The following is an 18,172-nucleotide window of genomic DNA, read 5'->3' on the forward strand; positions in this document are numbered from 1 at the left end:
TTAAGTTTGTCACATTATAGTAATTGCCTCAGTGCATAATTAATTATGTATATTCATGAGCACAAAAACATGAAAAAGGTATGTACAAATCATAGTTGAAGAAGATACTCGAACACATGAAAAGACATTCCCTAAGAGAAAGCGACGTGATATGAAGCGCATGCACATTATCGACATGGTCGCAAATTTGTTTGGTCGTCCTATGCTTTAATTTGACCTAGGATTGATGGGTTAGACCCTCCCGCGATGGATATAAAGACTCAGAAAAACTAGGACATGACCCTCTTGAGCCCATTTCGGGCCACCGGGCTCCTTCCCTTATCCCCATTCATTCCCCATTTTTTAACCCCACCCCGTCTATGACTCCCCTCTCTTCCTCTGATGGGCCACCTTGTCGTCATGCCCTGCCAGCCTTCCGGCGAGTTAGTAATGTCCTCCGGGTCATCACACCGCTCCGATAGCCCTACCGTTCGAGCTTCGAGCCGGCCGATGTCATTCTACATCCACGTTGGTGCCTTCTTGATCATCACCAAGCCCACCAGTTAGGTCCCAATGACTTACGATAGGGTTAGGCGACTCTCAAGCCAAAGATAGGAACCGATATCCATGTGTCGTTGTCCTGGTCGAGCCCCGCTACTAGTACACGATTCCCTGCCGACTTCGTGAAAGGTGGAGCTGTGACAGATAGCCCTACGTGATTACCTTGCCCCCAGGTCTGGTGGCATGTGACACTCTAGATCCATACTAGCTTTGACCTGATTTTTCATAATGGGTAAGGAACACAACACATATTGTCCCTCTGCAATTTCGTACTTTTTTAATGCAAGAATTAACAAGAATTTTCCATGTCTGAAAACCTTAGTACTTCTATTTTGGCTTTATTCTTTATCTCTATTATTAACGAGGATTTGGTGATGGTACATTGGTACATCCTCCTCTGGGTCCAGTGACCGAAGGATCTTCCCACAATGATCCATTTCCTTTTACTGACTACAATCCCCCCCTAGTTTGATAAGTGACGATACAATAAGATCTTTTTCCTTTCTTATGATGCGCTCACGTGTCTCCCCAGCATATCCACTACCATAAAAAATCAACCATCACTAAATTTTTTCTCTAGCAGCCCTAACCAAGGCACTATCATACTCGGAAAATATATCTATTTACACTATCTAAAAAGACATAACATTCCAATTTTTCTCAACCTCTGTCCATCCCATGCTTAGCGCACCAACAAAACCCAGGAGGGGTGGGGGGAGAGATTGGCCCCATGCAACCGACACACACACGTCCATACTCCCAACTATATTATCTTCATACACTAGGTATATTTCTTCGATGTTAATCAAGATTTTTTATTTTTAGAGAAAGAGAAAGGGGTTGGTGGAGGAGGGGGGTTATTTAACAGTAAAGAATATTGACAATACCGCCTAATGTACATGGTCATTCTTAAGGTATATGTTAGACATGAATGAATGTGTGTATGCCCTCCTTGCAATGCACGGTAATTAGGTAGTCAATTATAAATGTTAGACTACATTCATTCACATGTGTCATATATGAGGTATTTGAATGCCCTATGGTCTAATCATATATACCTATCAAAGTAATCCCACTACTAATTATTTCAACATGTGTGTTTGCACATCATCAAAATTGTTTTAACTGTTAGATTTACTAGCTTATCCATATGTTAGATCTATGCATGAGAATCATCTACCCTGCAACACCCATTAGTGCATTCTAAGAGCATGGTTAATAGTATAGCCAGTTGATGGCAATATGATGTTATCATGTCACCTACAACCAATCTTATAGCTGGTATATATATATATATATATATATATATATATATATATATATATATATATATATATATATATATATATATATATATATATATATATATATATATATATATATATATATATATATATATATATATATATATATATATATATATATATATATGGTCATACTGCACCCTATATGAATACACCCTATAGGATGTATTTTTCCTATATATAGGTATATATATACTACCATGCGGTAGTATATATACTAATTTATCTTTTTAATTATGTTCATATACTATATACAAGATTTTTTAAAGTGAGTTACATGAAAAAATTACAAGTTGACCCATAGTTTTTATTATATTTGTGAAATACATATATATTTGTATGTAAAAAAGAGCATACACAAAATATGATACATACTACCAAAAAAAAACAGTATATATACTACCTAAACATGATTATATACTACATACTACACATACATACTCTTCAATTTGATACATACTCCATACAACATACAAAACGCAAGTGGTGGTAACTACCACCGGTGGTAGATAAAATTTGTTCTATGGAGCGTTTTGGAGGCCGAGCTACACGACTCCCGTTATCTGCTTCAGTCATTGTTACATTGGGATTTGTGCACCCTGCATTTTGCAGTACTATACGCTGGTTGTCTGGAGGAAATACAGCGGTGCCATGAGTTAATGTGCTTGCTTTGTACATGGACGCTCGTTCTCTCTGATGTTTGCACGAACAAGTGGGCGAGCTGTGCTAATGGCTGCGGTGCGTCAGAGCAGGTGCTTGGGTTAATTGCTAAGTGTGACAGGAAATAAATGGTTTGTCAAAGTGAGACAACGCATGCAGATGCTAGACACTTTGTGATCCCCTAAGACGGCTAGTATTATGCTACCGGCCACGTAATATTTTTTTGGAAAATTATTAGAAAATAGACATTGTTAATTTTATGAAAATCTAAGAATGGAAAATTAAATCAAGTACAGAAAATTCTAAAACAAGCATGTTAATTTAAAGATATGAAAATGTTGTGACACTTGACGAGTTATTATTTTCTTAAATTTTGAAAGTATGATTGCATACTCGATATGATGTACTGACATGCTATAGATCGGAAGAAGGAAATGGCAGCGGGTTTGAAAATGTACCGCATACTTGATATGATGTACTGTCATGGTACAATGAGGAAATGGATTAAATCCCCTAATTATTGGATGCTCGGAGGGAGGAAATGGGCAATGGATTTGCAATGTATTCTAGCACAACAAGGTGTCAATGTCGAGAAAACTGAAATAAGTCAAATAATATGATAATTATTTATGCACGATAAGTTGGCCGGAGAAAATTTTGGTTGGCGTGTTGCCGAGGTCAAATAATTTTGTGTGTATGCTAGTACCACATTTGCATCACCATTATGGCATTATGCATTGAAAGCCGCGCGCATTGGTATTTAGAATACCCAATTAGATGGTGCCACTATTTTAATATGGTTATCGTGATATTAAGCGGGTGTTTTGCTTTTATGCAATTTAAATATAATTGAGAAAAAAAATCAAAATATGATATGTAGGTGGTTTGAGATTTGTTCTTTCTATTCTTGCATCTATCAAGTGTTGGAACTAAAGCCAGCGGGAGGGTGGGGGTGTTGGTGATAAGGAGGGAAAGGATGCTCCACGCATGAAACATGACATGGTAGTAGCACATGGAAGCGATAATTTTGGCTCAATGGCGAATGTGCCCCGGGTTTGACGGAGTATCATTGGTTAACAATGTTGAGTGCGTGTATATAGGATCTTTTAAAACTTTATCACAAATCAAAGCCATAATTCCTTTGTAGAAAAGAGGTTGCCAAGAAGGTATTAAGATCAAAACACACATATGTTTGCTAACTAATGTGTTTTTGAGAATGACCTTTTCGGAAAAATGAATCGTGTGCTGAATATAGAACATTTCTAATACCATCGACATAAAATTTTATTAGTATGACGTGCATTTGATTCATGTGATTTTCCGAATGTTTTTTTTGGCAAATGGTGAGCGACTCTTACACGATCGTTATACAAGCAAACATCACCATAAGGGTATCTTATCCATTAAGTAAAATGGGAAAAATTCAGCATGCGTAAACAATGGGGAGATGTTCAAGTTCGCACAGACAAAAAATAACTCAAAAATTATGAAGGCATAATAGTGGCGCAGAGATGTTACACGTGTTATGTACCTACTGGGCCGGTTTTAGTGTCGCGTGAGTAGGTGGGCTGGTGGGTGATTAATAATGTTTTGGTGGGCCCACGTGAACCTGTATATAGCTTCCCATTTTATTTATTTATTTTATAATTTGATTTTGAGGTTCCCTCAAAACAAAACAAAACTTTGACGGTGAGCAACTTTTCTATGTCGCTAAGCTATATGTGCAACGGGTCTGCATGGATGGTCTGGAGGAAGTCAAATTAGGGTAAGCTGATCTCAACCTGATCTTTCACTTCAGGCATATTTTTGTGCTAGAGCTAGGGAAAGTTGTGTCTGGTGGAGATATCGCTGTTGTAGAAACGGTCGTTGTTTCAATCCTTGAGGCTCGCCTGGACCGCGAAAATATCATTTCTTCAGAACCCACAACTGGCGTCTGGCGTCATGGGTGAAGAGCACTCACACGAGTGGCATCACCTTGAAGGTGTTGCGCTACATGGAGACGAGATTGGCTCATACAACGATGCTAGTGAGGCTGTTGTTGATTCAAACGATATGCCTCCTAAGGGTATGAGCGATGCAACCGTCAGAAATGATGGAGATGCAGAAGGCATGTTCGTATCCAACTCAAAAGGTTCCTGCTGGACTAGAAGGTAATCACGTTGATAAGTTCTCTTAGTAATGTATTTTTCTGGCTCGTAGATAATAGCTTGTTTTGGAAACATTTAGCCATCCATCCAAAATGGTCAGAGTACTTGGATGAGGATTGAATATCTATTATTTTTTAGAGTGTGCAACCAGAAAATGCTCTACTCTCTGACAGAACTTACTAAATGCGTGTGCAACATGTTGATGAACTTAGTCAAACCACTGTGCCTACTACGCTATGAACATGTCTGACCGTTTGATGGCGACTCGTGCGAGCTACACTGTACAGAGCCCTCTACATGAGCTGTCACTGTTGATTTAATAGCAATACGGTAGATTGGAAAATGCTTGTCGCTTAAATACATCATATACATGCATGTGTGGCGTTGATCAATAAAATGAGCTACGGCACAGATACCGGCCACCAGGTAGCTCGGCCACCAAACGCCATTTCCGTATATATATATATATAATACTTAAATATAAAGATGTGCTACTTTATTAATACATGATCCATCTTTCACTTTCACATAGTGCCTAGGAGCACGTGTTGCAACTCACTCTTATTCTGTAGCAGGCTCCTCTTCTCTCCCCTCCATCTTAGCATAAAAATAATATTTTAGATCTTATAATCTGCTTACATAAGCTTATTGTACTTGCTCTAAATGTGTTTCAAATCACATTACATTTAATTTTGACGTGCACAACTTTTTATGCTGCTCCCTCTGATCCATATTACTTGTCGCTCAGACGTATTTCAGTGCTAGATACATCCGTTTGAGTGACAAGTAATATGACTCGGAGGAATTAAGTTTTCTTCACTTACGCCGAATTTTCTCATGTAGTTTAAATCCTAATGACTAAATTAGTATTCTACACAATATTTGGAAACTATATATATCCAATTTCTGCCTTAACTTTAAGGTTGTTCATCAAAGTTCTTGCCTCTGAGCCTGTTTGTAGGGCAGGACAAAAGGCACATTGAAGAAACTTTGCTCATAAAAGTTACTTGTATGAATGAACCATGGAGTTTTGGTAAGGTACGATTTATTTCTTTTCTTTGTTACATGTCCAAATGTTATTTCATTATTTGTCTTCTCTTTTGTACCTATAGTTATGCATCATGTTGAGTCCGCAATAACCTGTTGAGGGAAGGTTGGTATTTTGACTGTTTCACCGCATGCTCAATTTTTCTAGCTCATTGATTTTCTTTATCAGTTCCTGAACATTTCCATTTCACACGCCTGCTTTAGCTATTTTCCTTGATATATTTGAGATTCCTCATTTGTTTGTTGGTTTTTGTACATTCAATGGTACTCGTCCAAGATTATAAATGCAATCATGATCAGTACTAAAACGATTGCACATGGATCATTCACTTGCAACTAGCTCACTCACATGATGTTATACCACATACTGACTTAAAAGTTTATATTGGGGGGCATACCAATTTTAATTTGGCTACTAGATTTTGGCCTTTGGTGGTTGGATCCAGTGACGACGGTGCTTGAGTGTTGCTTCCTTTTTGAAGGTGTTGTTGTCCAATAATTTTGTTGTCTTTGTGGTGTCATGAGATGGTTGGTGCGGATATGATCATAGTTGTAGTTTGTCAATCGTTGATATGATCACTTCGACTTTTTTTTCTCCCTTAGGCATAGCTTTGGTCTTATATCACTTTGTTATTTGCTGATGTGTTTTCTATGCATGTGTTGATGTCAATTGCGTGCATCCTAGCTATGCAAAGGTTGGGTGTGTTCATTGTGTTTGTATCCTCTTGATGCTTCATTTTAAGTTAATAAAATCCATTTTTTATTTAAAAAAAGTACTAACTTAAAGAACCTAAATGATAACGTCTACACGTGTGGCACGAGGCAACATGGTCCACATGTCTTCATAACCATCCATCTTGCCACATCAAATATATGATATCAGCAAAATCATTTTGGTTTTTTGGACTTAAAAATGTTTTATATTTTAAATAAAAAATCCAACTAAAAATCCGTTTTCATAATTAAATCTGTCTCGATGAGATTTTCAAAACTAGATCCCATATTGATATGTCTCGACGATCTTTTTTTAGGCCAAAAGTTGCCATGATATTCACACTAAAGTTGCTATGGTGTTTACAATAAAGTTGTCATGACATGTAATTTTTAGTAATTCATCATGGCAAATTGAGTGTATAGATCATGGCAATTTTAGTATTTTGACCATGAAAATTCTAGTATTTTATACATGGAAAATATTTTTTGTATGAACCATGATAAATTTTAGTGCATGTATGATGGCAAATTTAAGTAATTCGCGATGGCAATTTAGTTCATGAAAATTTGAGCCATTAACCATGCATCTTTAAAGTAATTGAGGACATATTTGTTTTTAGTTATGAACCATGTCAAAATTATTTCGTGGATCATGGAAAATGTTAGTGATTCATCATGGCAACTTTAGTTTCTTTATTCCTTTTATAAAATGTTAAAATTTAATTTAAACATAAAAAAGTAGTTAAAATATACCATGGTAACTTTACTGTAATCATGATGGCAAACTATGTGCAATAAACATGGCAACTTTTTACCCAAAAAAGTTGTGAAACATATCAATATGAGATCTAGTTTTTAAGGTCTCGTCACGACGGATTTAATGATGAAAACAGTTTTTTAACGAAATTTTTATTTAAAAGATAAGACATTTTAAAAATTGAAAAAAATGAAAGATGCATGCTAACATCATCAGTTTCAACACTCGTGCATGCATATGATGACATGACACAATTTATTTTATTTTTTTGAAACGGAGGCAAAGATTGCCTCATCTATTTAATAAGCAAAAGAGAATTGCCCAGTTAATCACGGAAAACTGGGCAAAAACCGATACAACAAGGGTCTAGCCCACTCCCATAGACTGACACACTCAGGTCAAAGCCCACCCTTATCGACGACACGTCGACCTACAGCCAAACAACGCAGCTCCGACTCTGACGAAGAACTTTGTAGGACCAAACCAGGCACGGCTGGCGCCACGAAGGATCGCCGAACGGGCTATCTGCAGCCAGTCATCGTATACCGCAGGCCCCTCCGCCGCAGCTTCGACTCCATAGCAACAAACAAACCGAGGCAAAACCATGGACACGCCGAAGAAGAGCCGACTACCGCAACCATTGCCGCGTTGCCGACATTGCTCCCACCCTCATCGTTGCCACAGAAGTCTGGAAGCCGCACCCGCCACCAACCGCCGTCCACCGGTCCCGCTCACCGACGCCAAGCTCCCAAAACGAAGCCCTCAAGAGGGAATACGACACCAATGCGTCATCATCGTTCGGTCACAGATCAAGGTTTCCCCCGGAGAGACCGAAATGGCCAGATCCGCGCATGAGGGATGAGAGAACAAGCAACGATGCCTCCAAGAAGGTCAACGACGGCCACAGCCGTCGCCATCGCTGGTCAGGGCACGAGGCCAAGACATGGTTTTCACCAAGCTCCACACAACCTAAACCACACATCATCCTGCATTGACGTCAGTAAGCCCTCCAAACACGACCACCATCGAAGTTGCCCATGCCCGCCGCCGCCACGGCCCCAACAGACCGCGCCAGATCCGCGCGCGCAAGCGGTCCGCCAGACCCCGCGCCTGCACCAAGCCCGTGGCGCCTCCTGCGGCCGCCGCATCCTCCTGCGCCAGCTCAACGCTACCGCTGTGCCCCAGCTCCTCCCCTTGCCGCGCCGGCAGCACATCACCTCCCCTCTGCCGCCACACCTCCCGAGCCCCATGCACCACCGCCGAACACGGCCGCGCCGCAGAGGGCGCCAGATCCGCCATGCACGCCATAGCACGCGCCCGCATCTAGCGCCGCCAAGCCACTGCCGCCCGCCTCCACAGCGGGCCGACATGACACAATTTATGACCATGGAACATGTGATCGGATGTTACTCCCATCATATGTGTGATGGTTATCGGCATCCTTAATTTTGAACCACTAGGGGAGATGTGAATGTTTTCCGTTGTGTGCCAGTTTGTGTGTTTGGGCCACTAGAAGGCCAAAAAGGTCGTTCCCCACCGACCCGCAATTTCTTTAGGCGCTAAACCCAACATTAACACAATCTATGCAGAGTAAAAAAGAATTTCCCTCAAAAACAGAATGCAGATGATCTCTCTAGGATGTGCTAAACCAAACATTAGGGCCTCTTTGATTTGAAGGATTTTGAAAACGCAGGAAAACAGGAAAAATAGAGGGTTGGATGGCATGTCTATTTGAACCCTATAGGATTAGGAAGGAGTGTTTGATGTCACAGGAAAAAACAAAGGAATTGTAAAAAGAGGTTGGAGTGGATGTTTGATTTCCTATGAAATGTAGTACAAAAGATTCCATAGGAAAAATTCCTATTGGATCCAATCCTATGAATCAAAGGACCAATGTAGAAAAATTTTCTAAGGATTTCAATCCTCCAAAAATCCTATAGAATTCCTTTGAATCAAAGGAGCCCTAGATTTTCCTACAATGCAACGAATGGGAGGGGAGACTAGACGGCAATGAAAGTGCGCCACCGAAAAAGGATCCACACAGATATGAGCTGCCTGCACGCATGTCCCAATCAGTTAGACACTGAGATCTATCACTGATCACTTTTGATTACCATTCTCTTAACACCTAATTACTACGGTTTCGTTCACACAACCTCATCTAACCTTCAAATAGCACCCCATTTAGGAACGTCCTACATATACACATGAACAGCTAGCTGATAGCTTCCCTGTCAGACACATGCGCACACTCACACCGAGAGAGAAAGGCAGAGGACATGGGGAGGAAGCCATGCTGCTCCAAGGAGGGCCTGAACAGAGGAGCGTGGACGGCAATGGAGGACGACATCCTGGTCTCCTACATCAACGAGCATGGCGAGGGCAAGTGGGGCAGCCTCCCTAAACGAGCTGGTAAGTTACCCACACCATCGTCTCCAATCTTTGCTCATACCCCGACATTACATCAACACATTTGTGGATTACGCCTGCGATTTGCTCCAAGTTGGTACGATCTCTCCCCCAAACTCTTTCTAGCCAAGTAGCCGTTGCAACTTGCAACTGAAACAGAGTGTATGTGTGAGATTAAACAAGGAATGCGGCAAGAGAGAGAGAGAGAGAGAGATCAGTAGTTTAGCATAGCTCCAGATGGTCATGTTGACGGCGTGTGAGATGTTGTGTGCAGGGCTGAATAGGTGCGGGAAGAGCTGCCGGCTGCGGTGGCTCAACTACCTCCGGCCGGGGATCAAGAGAGGCAACATCTCCGACGACGAGGAGGAGCTCATCGTCAGGCTCCACAGGTTGCTAGGCAACAGGTGCACATTCATGTTGTTTCCTTCCATTTGCATCGTGTTGTGTAAATGATCAAGCATTGTATTGCCGTTTGCTTACACCTAAACTTGCATCTACATGCATGCATATTCCTATAATATAATAAAATGAAGAAAGATGGATACACAGCAGTGACAAACAAGTTTACCTTCAGTTGTGGAGGAGCATTAGTATCAATTAGTAACAGTTGTTTGACAAAAATGATTAATAAACACCAATATTAATGGTATGCTTTGCTAACCCTTCCGTTGGAGTTTCCCTTTCATTTTCCCTACATGGAAGACAGAGATGTATGATCACACAAAGCAGGCCAACGCCTAAATGAATCTAGGGTCCAGCTATCATGATCACATGTACACACCTACTATATATCCATAACAGTCAGCAATCAGCATGCATGTTTCCCAATTCAGCCGTGCCTGAAGAAAAGAACAAACTCTTGCTGACAGCCCGAGTGCGTGTCCCCTAGCCCCAAGAGGTTACAGAGTTATTCGGTCAGCAAAGTTGATGATGACATGCATGCATGCACAACCACTCTAATCTTACATCATAACCTGAAAAGCTTCCATTGAGGTCTAGAACGAAAGGCCACTCACCCTCCCAGATGTGGCACTGCATGCAAAAGCTGCAGCAAACCTTGTCAGGCGCAAGTAAATATTTTGGCCAGCATTGTAGAATTCGCTTCTGCTAATCAATTGCAGGTGTTGGCTAACTAATACAGGGTCAGCATTGTAGTAATATATAACTACTAACAACAGTTGGCGTGGGCTGTGGCAGGTGGTCGCTGATCGCGGGGCGGCTGCCGGGGCGAACAGACAATGAGATCAAGAACTACTGGAACACCACCCTGAGCAAGAGGAACCAGCAGCAGCCCCACCCCCACGGCGCCGGCTGCTCGAGCCACCCGCAGGCCAAGCCGCCGCCGTCGCCGCCGCCGGAGGGCGCGGGCAGCAGCCCGATACGGACCAAGGCGCTGCGGTGCACCACCGCGGTGGTGGCGGCAGAAGCAGAGGGTTTTGGCGAGCACGGCCGGGCGGCGCCGGAGGAGGATCTGCTGGGGGACTGCCTGTCGATCGGGTCCATCGACCTCGATCTGGAGGGCGTCGAGCTGGGCTTCATGATGAGCCCGTGGAACGTCGATGGCGTGGGCGGTCAGTGTTTCGGTGCTCCCGGGGCTGAGGCTGGCGGTCTTGAGGAGCTGCTCGGACTGGGCGTGCCCGGAGGAGACGGCGACGGCCATGGCCATGGTGGGCTCGGGGACCTGGAGTTGCCTTGGCTTTGATAGCCGGGAGAACGGTGAAGATGTCAAATGTGTTTGACGTGAATAATAGTTACATGCAGTAAATTATTGCGACTTGCATGGCTCGGTTCATCTTGTGTGTACAAATTACAAGCGGCTGGCGCTGTAAATAAAGTAATGGAATGCGATAAAAAAAGGATCGCCCACCGTGGGGCTCGAACCCACGACCACAAGGTTAAGAGCCTTGCGCTCTACCAACTGAGCTAGACGGGCTGTGTTATTTACCATTTTGATTGGCCATGAGTCCCTGCTCAAGTGCGCGCACATAGCCATGTAGATTCGCTAATTTTACTTCGTATGTAGTCCAAATTTCTTAAAAGGCTTATATTTAGAAACGGAAGGAGTAGATTAATGCATATGCATCTGACATTCTTCTCTCTATATTGCAGGCCCTCTATCTGGGCAGGCCCGTCGATGAGGGGGGCCAAATTGGCCGATGGCACAGGGCCCCCAAGATATCTTCGGGCCCCCGGTCGGGGGAGAAACTGTCGCGTAGGTCCGTGTTGTGAAACCGCCCGAGTCTGATGCAATCGCTCCCTCAATCTTCGCACAAAGTCTGTTGTGAGACCTAGCGCCGCAGCGCTCCCCTAGTTCCCAACCCCCACCTTCGGTCGTCTCCCTTGCATGCTCGCGTCGCCTCTCATCTCGCTGATGGTCTATTTCACTCTGCTGCCAGCCGTTGCTCTCTGTTAATCTAGATCGGCCTGCTAGCTGTCGTTCCCACAAGTGCTCCCTAGAGCATGCCCGACCCGTCCAGCCCCTGTATTGCTGCTGTTGGGCGCCTTCCTCTGCTTCCCCCTCGCATAGGATTGGATGCGCCTCGGAATTCAAGAGGACAATGTTGGGTAATTTCTTTGACAGAGACACGCATATCTCTACTATTAAAGGGGGATCTGCCGTCGTCGTGATAGTTCGACCACTGACAGATCCCCTCCTACAGCTACCTATCGATACATCCTCCCACCACGTCCTCCCATCGTTTTTCTTTAACCCTCTGAAAACCAGAGGCGGTTCAGTCAACCTTTTCCTCCCACCTTCGATTAAAAAGAAAGAGGAAAAGGTTATAGGAAAGTCGCGACCCGTTCCCATCGCCAACCGCCGCTCAATCGGGAGGAAAACCAGTTGCGAGCATTTTCCTTTATGTGGTCTCCACATCCGCTCTATTCTCTCATGCAGCAGGAGGATTCCGATCTGATCCAATGATTCCTTACCCATCGTGATGCAGTAGGAGGGCTCCGATGTGATTCTATGCTGCCTTACCCCGCCGCATGCCCGCCCTCACCGCCCGTCCTCCCGCTCGGGACCGACGCCATGTCCATCTCGCTGCGCCTCGCGATCCCCGCCGCGGCGCCCTGCCCCATGCTGCCGCCGCGGACAGCCCGGCCCGCCGGGAATGCGGGCTTCTCCCCCGCTGCGCTCAGGTGAGGCTGCTCGCCCGCCTTCCGTATCTACCCACCGTGCCGTCGGCTGATCCATGTGTCCGTGTACGCAGGGGATGCGTCGCTCTGCCGCTGAGGCCGCGGCTCCTGGGCGCGGTCCGGCCGTGCCGGAGCCGGGGGAGCGGCATCGTGTGTAGCGCGTCGGCGTACCTCAGCCCGCCCACCACGCAGTGGGTCTCCGTCGCCGTCGCCGCGTAAGTACCTTTCTCCCCCCTCCGTCTCCTCCTCGCCACCCAACCCATAAAGTACCTTTCTCCGCCGCGATTTGCTCGTGAGCCTTTCCACGCTCCGAATCTGCTCGTGCTTTTGCCCGCGAGGGCACAAGGAACTACACGCGCAGGTGTTGGTTTCCTGCCGACGCTGGACTGCTGGTGGTGGTGGGTAGTAACCGGTGCCAGATTGTGAGATGCGCGGTCCCTGTCACACAGCTTCCCGCGATCTGATCCAATGATGCCTTGCCCCGCGTCGTTCTCGGCAAGCGGTGTGCAGTTCACCTTCCAGATTGTAAGTGGCTCATCGCCAAGAGACGAAGCAATCTTTGGTCCCAACCACGGTGAGGGTGGTGCTGGCTGCGGCCTCCCGCACCTCGACGTGACCATAGGCCTGGCCGGCATCTCGACTTCAACAACTCGCCCTCGCGCTCATGCCCTCCACCTCCTCGGGTGCACGTACAGTCTTACACTCGCCCTCGCTCCCCTCTACTATTCTGATTGCTCGGGCAACTATTTTTTCCCATAACCTGCAGATGAGATCGCTCCCCTCTACTATTCTGATTGCTCGGGAAACTATTTTTTCCCATAACCTGCAGATGAGATTGCTCCCCTCTACTATTCTGATTGCTCGGGCAACTATTTTTTCCCATAACCTGCAGATGAGATCATGTGCAGACGGCCTTCGAGCCAAGATGCAACTCCATTCAGAGATGATCAACATCTAGTATTCCGATTGCTTGGGCAAGTATTTTTTCCCCATAACCTGCAGATGAGATCATGTGCTAACGGCCTTAGAGCCAAGATGCACCTCTATTCAGAGATGATCAACATCTACTATTCTGATTGCTTGGGCAACTAATTTTCCCCATAACCTGCAGATGATATCATGTTCTGACGGCCATCGAGCCACAAATGTACCTCTATTTAGATCATGTACTGACGGCCTTCAAGCCAAGATGCACCTCTATTCAGAGATGATGAGCATCTGCTATTTTGATTGTTGGGGCAACTAATTTCCCCCATAACTTGGGGATGAGATCATGTGCTGATGGCCATCGAGCCAAGATGTACCTCTATTCGGAGATGATCAGCATCTGCAAACTTGCATCCACATGCACAAGCCCTCCGAGGAACATTACCGAGGTCAACTTTACGTGTATATGCAGGATTCAACATCAAATCATTGTGGAGTGTGCGTGCAGAGTGGCCATTATTGCTAAAGTTTGCAATATATCACTTTTTGAAGATTAATATTGATCTTGTCAATTCATAGTGGCATATATCAAATGATGCCTTCACATTTTTTTATTTCAATGAGATTTGCATTGATGCTTTTGTCTAAAAGCATTATATTCAATGGATTATTTGTGAAACTTAAGTTAGGATAATGGCTTGGAACACTTCATCATGGGAAGTTCTTATTTATCTTTACCTATATTTATTGGATTAGGTTCCATTGGTAGGTGAGATTCTCATCTTGAAATCTTGATTCTATTTTTTAAGACCACTTCTCCTTGATATGTTCACATTTTCATATTAAATTTGTTGCAGTAGAATTACATGGTGTCTAAACATTTTGATTCATAATACCAATCTGCTACATCATGGGGTTTATTAGAAATCCTAAAGAATTTCTAATCAGGATTGATTCTTATGGTGATTAAAGTTGTCATAATCAACGGGTTAAAGACGACACATCATTTTTCTTGTTTGGGTGGATACCAACCATTTGATTCAGCAGTCAGATCTGTTGCTTTTGTACTTGTAGAATCAAGTTAGATGCATCTGCTTTTGACAATTTGCCACACTCTCCCCTTTTCAATAAGAGACTCTTTTCTTCGTTCGGTGAGTACTGTTTGTTGACATTTTGTACCGCATCGTCGTAGCATCAGGTTTCAAAAATGAATTACTACTTGCGAAGATATGACTTTTCAAATGTGATATGACTTTTGGAATGTATCTCATTGCTCAATCTATGATGTGTAAATCGAGCCCCCCTATTTGTGTTGTTGAAAATGGCAACCTTTTAATTTTAAAATCATGTTGTTGTCTATATATAAATATTAAGTGTACCCTAAATGTTGAGGCTCTAACGCAGCCTAACTAACATTACCATCATTTAGACTAAGTACTCTCTCCATTCCTAAATATAAGTCTTTCTAGAGTTTTGACTGCGAGGTACATACGGATGTATATAGACATATTTTAGAGTGTAGATTCACTCATTTTGCTCCATATTTAGTCTGTAGTGGAATCTCTACAAAGGCCTATATTTAGGAACGGAGTGAGTGAAAGGTCATAGGTTTTTTTTCTCCATTTATCCTTTTGTTATTTCCACATCTCGGCATTTGGTGTTTTGGTGCATCTCAAGGTTTTACCTTGTTGCCGAGATATATTCTCCAATGATAATTATATCTTGTCTGGAGTGGTCGGGTTCTTATTCAAATCCAAGCAATTGGTGCTGCCCTTTGAGCCAGTGAAAATAGAGGTGCACCTAAGCTTGAGTCCCACAAGAAGATCATCAACGCTCAACACATATGAGTCGGTCGTTGTCTATGTGGCCAGTGATCAGCCAACCAGCTGCACGCAATGCGCCGGTCTCAGCTGGTACTGTGAGATACTAATATTCTTACATTGCAATTTCAGAATTGTTTTACTTGTTATCATTGAAATATGCTTGGATGGTATTAATTAAAGAGGATTAATAGTACCCCATTAGATAAACTTCTGCATTAAGTTAGAATGACTATTTATGTCTACTTAAACATATTACTGAATCCCGATCTAGACTTGAGTTATTTATTTATATATTTTGGACGTTGAATCATAGCATGGGCCAGGAAGTTGATGATTGCTTGTCTAGAATTTGTGACTGATCCAGATTGTCCCACTCACTTTCTTCTCTCTCTCAACTCCTCCATATTGTAAACATCTTGGGCATGCCTCTATTTGATCAATATATTTAGGTAGGGATGTCTAGAATTGTTTCCAGCTTCTATAGACTCTTGTATTATGAGAAATCAGACCAATGTTGGTGGGTAAGAAGTTTCAGTTTTTTTCCCAATTTTACTAATGGTTGTCATGCTCTCGGAGGACATGCTGATGGAGATAACTGGGGTGTCATTGTCCTTGCTTGATCTGGGTGTATATGGTGACACTTCCAGATTCCATCGCATGGAGAAAGGACACATATTGGCTGCTATCTGTGACTCAATTATGTGCTACATGGTCAACTTTCATTTTCAGGTCAAGCAGGGCTTATTATCAGAGGAGCGCATGTTTGCTGCCTTAGCCTACTTCGATAAAGACGACAGCGGATACGTCACCGTTGAGGAGGTGGAACAGGCATGTCGGAAGAACAACATACAAGTTGTCATCGGTATCAACACATCACCAGGGAGGTCAACAATAACAACATGCGTAGGTTTATTCACTGCAGTCTCTGCCTCAAAATAATTAATTGATTTCAGTTAATTCCATTCATTAGTCTGTACAATTTCATTAATGATTACAAATCTGAAATCCAAATTGACCATGTGTCCTACATATATCATACATTTGATTAGGATGATTGAATCAATGACGGGGAGTTCGTAGTGATGGTGAAGAAGGGGATCATGCTCCTCAACCTGTGGTCCTGGTTATAGACTGCTATAGAAGTGGTGAAGCAGAGCCAGAGACAAATTGATTTGGTGTTAGTCGGGGGTCTCCAGGGCAAGATGTAAGAATCCTCAATAAGTAATGTTAGTTATAGCTTAACCCCCCCCCCCCCTCTCTCATTTTTTGTATAGTACTGCGCAGTGCGCACAATTGCTATTCTGATAGTAATAGGCCCAAATTAAGGGGGCGTAAAGAAATTCTGGTCATCATCTATTTGCAGTTCTTAGATGATGATCAGGCAATGGAACGGGCACGTGCAGGGAGCAAAGGGTGTACGCACAGGTGGGTCGATTTTGATCCCCTCATTCGCTGCCAAATGCCCTGCTCTCGCATCCTAGAAGTTTTAGTAGGTTGTGTGGTTCTTTCTTTCTCAGATTTTGCCTACCTAGTCTTGAAAACTTCTTTAACGGCCGTGATTCATTCAGCATCATGACTTACTAATTGTGTTGTGAGGTTACTTTAGTGTACATTGCAATTTCAAAGGAGTTCAAATGATTTCTTAGATCAAGTGGAGAAGAAATGAATCTTTAGCATATTGTTGTTCGACAAGGATATATGCAGTGGGTTTGATGGCAGAAGGTTGTTTAAAACCATGATAAACACTTTTCATTGGGAATATTGTTGGATTAATAACTTTCTAGATACTCAGAGGATTCCTTTAATCAATATTTCTTCAACTCATAGTGATTACAACCTTTGATCTACATGCATTTGGATAAGCTGATAGCAGCTGAGTACGCAAAATTAGGATTTTTATACTACTCAAACAAGCAATCACTACTAGGCTCTAACAAACAGTGAGATCTTTAGGAAACCAAAAGATAGTATCCAAAGAGGAGACTAGCTACCCGGTGATTTCACTATTTTATCCAGATTCATAGTGATTTTTTTCGTCCATACAATCCTTGAAAAGGGTCAGGTTCCACTATCAATTATAATGGAACAGAAAACAGAAAAAAACATCTGGTGTGCAAAGTTAAGCTGCCGGATAGTACGCTAGCTAATAACGTACTAATTGAAAAAATTCTGATCTACTATCTAACATAGATACTACATACTTATTGGTACAGTCTTATTAACGAATGGGGTGGATCCTGAAATCTCCTATTCCAATTATTGTTTGTTTTTTTAGCTTGAGTAGTAATTCTTTTAGTTGCCCAGCGTGTATTTCATATTTACTAACTTGCTATGTTGTATAAGTATTTCATATTGGATGTCAACGTTGAAAAAAGTAGAACATTCGACTTGTGGAGAACCATGTTAATCAAGCTCTCATGATATTTCCTCTACTTCAAGATGCTTCCTGAGTTGTTAATTAGCATGCCTCTGAATTTTGATTTTGTTTACCGAGTAGGACTATTGTACAAGTGTTGCTTCATGATTAGTCGACCTTAAAGCCTCGATGATTACCCATGGAATGTGCTATGTTGTTATTTTGTCCGTTATATTTTATATGTTTTTCACCTCAGAGTTTAAATTTCAGTTGCGTTGTGACTAGAGATGCAAATAAAGAACTTTATTCTAGAATTCAAATACCTTTAAGGTTATCGATTATATGTGGCA

General features: G+C 42.9%; 1 protein-coding gene and 1 non-coding gene across 3 annotated transcripts; one reads left to right on the plus strand and one right to left on the minus strand.

The window, feature by feature from the left end:
- The first annotated feature begins 9,278 nt into the window (after nt 1-9,278).
- LOC123440872 (transcription factor MYB1-like) lies at nt 9,279-11,506 on the plus strand. 2 transcript variants are annotated; one of them, XM_045117417.1, is made up of 3 exons: nt 9,279-9,581; nt 9,853-9,967; nt 10,776-11,506. In XM_045117417.1, exons 1-3 carry the CDS (start codon nt 9,449-9,451, stop codon nt 11,278-11,280), a joined length of 753 nt encoding a protein of 250 aa, XP_044973352.1. In that variant the 5' UTR covers nt 9,279-9,448; the 3' UTR covers nt 11,281-11,506. The 2 variants fall into 2 exon arrangements, with proteins under 2 accessions (XP_044973352.1, XP_044973351.1); XM_045117416.1 differs by having other exon boundaries at nt 9,283-9,581; nt 9,853-9,982.
- Nucleotides 11,439-11,511, minus strand: TRNAK-CUU. Its single transcript has one exon. It is a non-coding gene; the product is annotated as a tRNA-Lys (tRNA).
- Between the last annotated feature and the right edge of the window lie 6,661 nt (nt 11,512-18,172).

This window comes from Hordeum vulgare, chromosome 3H (assembly GCF_904849725.1).
Source record: "Hordeum vulgare subsp. vulgare chromosome 3H, MorexV3_pseudomolecules_assembly, whole genome shotgun sequence".
Taxonomy (NCBI): domain Eukaryota; kingdom Viridiplantae; phylum Streptophyta; class Magnoliopsida; order Poales; family Poaceae; genus Hordeum; species Hordeum vulgare.